Source organism: Parasteatoda tepidariorum, chromosome 4 (assembly GCF_043381705.1).
Source record: "Parasteatoda tepidariorum isolate YZ-2023 chromosome 4, CAS_Ptep_4.0, whole genome shotgun sequence".
Taxonomy (NCBI): domain Eukaryota; kingdom Metazoa; phylum Arthropoda; class Arachnida; order Araneae; family Theridiidae; genus Parasteatoda; species Parasteatoda tepidariorum.
Window position 1 is genome coordinate 43,422,388 of NC_092207.1, and position 6,000 is coordinate 43,428,387.

The 6,000-nt window shown below is 26.0% G+C and overlaps 1 protein-coding gene across 6 annotated transcripts in view; it reads right to left on the reverse strand.

Moving 5' to 3' along the window:
* The window catches only part of LOC107444558 (paired box protein Pax-5), a 92,232-nt gene that overhangs the window by 36,852 nt on the left and 49,380 nt on the right, over positions 1-6,000 (reverse strand). For 2 of the 6 annotated variants that reach the window (XM_071179728.1, XM_016058722.3), the window contains exons 3-4: positions 1,355-1,465; positions 367-532 (exon numbers count right to left, since the gene is read on the reverse strand). In XM_071179728.1, the coding sequence (XP_071035829.1) occupies positions 367-532; positions 1,355-1,465 (277 nt within the window). Of the gene's footprint in view, positions 1-366; positions 533-1,354; positions 1,466-5,415; positions 5,815-6,000 lie in introns of those variants that run through there. The other 4 variants (XM_016058721.4, XM_016058723.4, XM_071179729.1 and 1 more) reach the window with 4 other exon arrangements.

Here is a 6,000-nt window from a genome sequence, read left to right on the forward strand (position 1 = left end):
AATGCTTTGAATTAGATTATTTTTCAAGCTTTCATTTTAATATTTTACTTCAATGTATACAAGTATTTTTATGCGATTCCCCAAAGCATTATGTTGCATAGCATGTTAAGGGTATATTTTTAAACAATGCCTGATTTGTTCCATATTTCTCTTAAATCTGGCTAAAATAAGCTTATAATTTATGGAATATTTTAGTTTCTTATGAACCTATTCTACTAATTATTTCACATAATTTACCCATTTTGTTGCTCATTTCTTAAATGTTTTAACTGATTTACAATAAATAATGTCACGAGAGGAATTTTTTATTTAAATTTTTATTTAATCAGTCTTATGAAATGAGTAGTGAGAGTTCTTGAAATTTACCTGCCAAGTATTTTGGAGACACAACCGTGCGAGACCCTAAGTTGTCGACTGATATCACATGGTCTAACACCTTGATGAGCTAATTCAACTATCCTTTGTCTTACCATGTCTGGTAATGGTCGGCCATTTACAAATACTCCACCTAATTGATTAACACCCCCATGACCTAAAACGAAAGAAAGAAAGAAAAGAAAACAGTCAATAACATAAAATTTTCAGGAACAAGACGAGTTGTGTGATAAGAGGTAATTTGTATTTCTGAAGGAAAAGGAAATAAAAATCCTACTCATTAAATTGAGAGCCTTAGAAGCAAAATTGCCAAATTGTAGTGCGGAAATTAGAAAATATTGTTTAAAAAAAATCCAAAAGGGCTGTCTTTTTTTAAAGAAAGAAAAAATAAATGATAGAAATTTAGGGTGAAAGTGTTATGAAAAATTGTTAATCAGTAGTATAAAAACATTTTGTATTTTTCAAACTTTTTTTTACATTAAATTATATATAAGTTAAACTCGCTAACAGTCAATGAAAGAAGTAACATATGCAATAACATATGCAAACTACATGAACAATATGCTAAGAGCAATATGAATAGTAATATATGTATTGAAAGCATAATATAAAAAAAATATTTGCGAACAATGTGTTTAAAAAAAAAAATTATGAAAACTTTAAGATATAAAAAATTTGTTCTATTTTAGTGTAAATAGCTTAAAAGTTATTATTTGTTCTTAAGTTATTATGTTCTTTAAGCATCATAGTTTTTAACAGCTATTTTTAGTTGAGGTTTAAAAAAAAAATAAAGAAGTGCAATGCAAAAGAGATTGATTAAAACAATTGTAAATCCATTTTAAGTTTCCCGAAAAAATTGTTATTAGTGAATGTTTCCATGTAGTAAATACCAAATACCATATACCTAAACAATAAGTAAGTAAAAGGTCCGTCACCAGAGGAAATAATAATAATAAAAATAATAATCCATATAACTTACTGGAGGATTGTGATTCTGAAGAATTCGACCTTCCCATTTTGGGTTGAATATTTTCTACTCCAGGATTCGATTCCAGATCCAAGGAAGTCAAATAATTAATATTGCTTGAATCTGAAATGAACCCTCAATAAGTGTCATATGTAATAATAATTTTTATAGAACTTCATTTTTAATACATTTAATTGTTTTATGTTTACTCTTAATTTGAATTGAAAATATTTTATTGCAAATTACTGGTGTTAAAAAATTATTAAATTGTTTCATTTTACGATAGAAAAATGTTTAAATGTAAGATGTATCGATATGAGAAATAGCCATTTTAAAAATTAAAAATATTGTTTCCTTGTAAAACACGATATATTTTTTTAATATAAATATTTCTTTGCTGTGAAAAATTCTATAAAATGTAATTAATTTCGTGGTGCTATTTTGCTTAAATAGTTTTCAAAATTTTTTTTGTTTACGATTCATTTTATCACTTTCCTTTATTTATCTATAAATCTTAGGTGTACTTAATTTTTTTTTCTTTCAAAAAACGTTATTCTAGTCTGTGTAAACTATTTATGTGCATTAGTTTAACCTTAAATTACAACTGAAGTAGCATTAATAGTGTCACTTTAAAAGAAAAAAAATATGTGATTTCAATTCCATAATATTCAGAATATATTCTAATATATTAAACAAATAACAAAAGTTACAAATTAAGCATAGTAGGAAATGTATTGCCATTATAGAATTTTATTGTTGGTGTTTTACTCGGATACAAACTCATTGTATTTCCTTGTCTTTGCGAATGATGAATTTAAAAAAAAACTTATTTCCAGATATAATTGGATTAAAATAACAATGTATTTAATAATCATGAAAATTTAATAATCAAACTCTAAAATATTCATGGCAATAAGCGTGATGAAAAATATCTAAATTTAAGTAGAACACTTGTAGCAATTTACGTAACGAAAAAAGCATACACGAAAAAAAAAAAAGGAAAAAAATTCGATTTCAAAAGGAGAAAGTCCATTATTTTAATCACCTGTACCTTTAAGTATGACAATCACTTTTACTTAAAGATCACGTTAACCACATAATTTCATTGTCATATACTCTAAAACGGGTTTTCGTGAGTTTTGGGATAGAAAGACTTAATCATTCAGTAGTATTTTTAACACTACTGAACTCTACTTTGAACTCTACTTTGCTTTAATTTAACTGTTTAGGGTTGTGAATGTAATGAAATTGCTAAATAGTTTACCATTATAATGGTAAATAGTTTACCATTTGTGCAACTGTTTGTTTTCAATAAATTGTATCATATAAAAAATTTTTTTTAAAACTTTGCTGTTGAAATTGTAGAGGTAAAAATTTAAATACTACATGAAATAAAATTTATTTACAATATAAAACTATCTCCCTTACATTTCATATAAAATTTGTAAGAGTCAAATTGGATTACTCGCAATTTAAAAAGAAAAATCATGCTTCAAACTTTGGGAAAACATGCTATTTGTATTTAAAAATACTTTAAAAGTTGATTCTTTTTTACATAACAGTGACTGCGGCAGTGTTCAAACGTTGGCATCAAAAATCATCTTTGTAGATGAACGTAAGCTTTTTTTCTTATCGCATAAACTTAACCTAACTATTTATGAGAGGGGGAACAAAACCAAACGGTTAGTTGTAAGAAAAAAAATTCTTCTTTTTTATCATTCAAAAATAAAAAAGAACCAATTCTTAACAAGTCATCCACTTGTAATTGATATATATTTTTATGGATACAAACATCATCCTTTCTGGTAGCTTTAATTCTGATCTTTCAACGTCAATTTTGACATTTAAAATTTTTGAAGTTGTAACTATGAGAGGAATTTCTGTTTTTATACACGTATAACATAAGTAAATCAGAAATTTTTACAACAGTATTATTCAACATTTCAAAGCTGAAACGCCACTTATTTCAACCCTTATTAAATGTTTTTATAGAGTTATATTAGAATGACTTTAAAAAAAAAATTTAAAGAAAATAAAAAGTACAAGCACATTCATTCCCGCCCTCATAATTCAGTTTTCCAAGAATCAATCAGAAGATTCTCGCATCGCTTCACTGATTTTATTTGTTATCAACGAATGTGGAAGGAATGAAAAAGAGAATGTTCCCCGAATTCTTATATAACTGGTGCAATGTGGATCTCAGCTAGAGGAGGCGTGTCTGTATAGGCTACCACGTAATTTAAAGTTTAATATTTTTAGTAAGAAATATTTCTGTGCAAGTCTTTTACTTGTCCATAGTTTGTTTTTACTTTCTTTGAAATATTGTTGAAAATGAAAAAAGTAAGTCTGGGAAAAAGAGTGATGATCGAATTTACTTTTTTATTTTGAGCCTGACAAATTCGATTCGAATTAATAATCGAAATCTGAGCTAAATTTTTCTGGTGAAATTTGTTTATAATGCCGTTAGTTATAAGCAAGTATTGGCTTATAAAATATTTTTTATTATCACTTGGAGAAAATAATTAAAAAATAATCTAATTTAAGTGTCATTATGATTTTAAAAGTTTAGATTTTACGGAAAATGGTTACTTTTAAAGAAAATCATGCGATAATTTAAATATCATTCATGTGTTAGATTAAAATGTATAAAATTTCAGCAATACAGTTATTTTTCAGTTATTGAGTTCTTCAGTCTCTATTATAAATTTAGTAGTTCAGCGTGTCAAACATTTTATTCAATTTTCTTAATTTTAATTATCAAGGAACTCTATAAATTAACTCCTAATTAACTCAATTGTTAAAATTTTCACCTAAATAAAAAAGGGAAATGATTTTTTATTAATTAATTTTAGGTGAATCTTTAGTATTGTAAAATTCCAGATCATTTAAATTTCGCCAAAAATAAATGTTTAAAAAAACACTGTATAAAATTATCGATTGTTGCAGTAAAAGATTCAGGATTATTGATATACCACATCATTCAAGTTTTCAATAACGTTGAAAGAAATTTTTCTTCCCTTTTTTCAATAGACTAAAATAGATTTTTTTTAAATTTAAATTATAACTGTGTTTAGATTTTACCTAAAACTAAGTTAGAAAAATTTATAAATAAAATCTAGTAAAAAAGGATACATTGTCTTAATACGATTTTGAAATAAGTTGGTGAAAAAACCATTAGATCTCAAAATTTATTTTGATATGCAAATGGTTTTAAATTATTCTCTTTAAGCATCTATAAAATTTTAAATTTCCGAGTGAATCTAGTTATCACAAAAAGAATGACTGTTTAAAAGATCTTTAAATTGCAAAAGCTCTTTAAGAATAAATCTATAATCTCGTATTTAAACATTTTGCTAGAATTTTTAAAAGAAAAATTTAATTGCACGTACTTTAATTTTTCTCCTCTTGATTATTTCTATCAACATGATACTAAATGAATATAATTGTAGTTTACTTACGTTTAGACTTTTACTTTAACTTAGAGGCCCATTGACTTAGCGTCAGTTTTCGAATTTCAATTCTTAATATACTCTTTTTAAAAAAATTTTTTTTAATATTAAAGCTTCTTTATTTAAATTAACTTCTTTATTTAAATTTACTAACAGCAAGACGTTCTTTACAAAATAGGTTGCAATTTAACTAACATTTATAATTTTCAATGACTTCTAAAATACCATACTAACTGAATACATAATTAAAAACGATTTAGTAGCATTAATTAAAACTTCCATAGTTAATGGATAAAATGCAACTAAAAGCGAATTTCATATTTAAAAAAAAAAAAAAATCAAATATAATTTTCTCCCACTGTGAGATGTTATACCAAGAATAGGAAATAACATTAGTTTTAGATTTTGAGTACTTGGGTATTTTATTTTACTATAAAAATTATTTTACTTTCACTTTTATTAGTTTAGTAGTACGCATATACCAATTAATATATTGTCATCAAAAAAGTTTAAATAAAATATGTGAAACATTCATAAAATTATTCGCAATTTAAACAAAATTTTGTTTAAATAGGATCAATAATTATTTGCCCGGAGTCACATAAAACAATTTCAATAACTTACTTTTACACGAGTAACAGTCCATCATAGATGTGTTTTGACGAAACGAAGTTCTTAAATCCATCGGTCCTATAACGGACCGATAGTTTATATCCATATAATTTCTAAAATTCGGCATCATGTAATCCCGAAAGAATAACTTGGCAATTTCAAAATATTTTCCTTAACGTTGCGATTTACACAATCCCTTAATGAGCAACATTCTATCATAACACGCTCCAACATTTCACATTTTCGCAGCATTACATTTAAAGGTGAGGCATAAATCCCGTTGAATTCGCGAAGTGCACATCTTTCTGCGTTGCGGGGTTTACAACTGAGTCTATAAATTTCGTTAGCGATATTCTGGGGTGAAAAGATAGGGAGGAGTTGGCAGCTACCTACCCCCGTCATGTGATTCCCTTTTTCAATAGCTCTTTCTCTCCCATTGCTTTTTGGCATTTGTTAAAATCCAATCATATAGTAGATGGACTCAGATACAAAAAAAGAAATAGATTCGATAAAAAACACTTAAAATATTAGATATGTAATTAAATTTTTTACAAGATGGAAAAAACAACAAAGCAGTATTTTTAACACTACTGAACT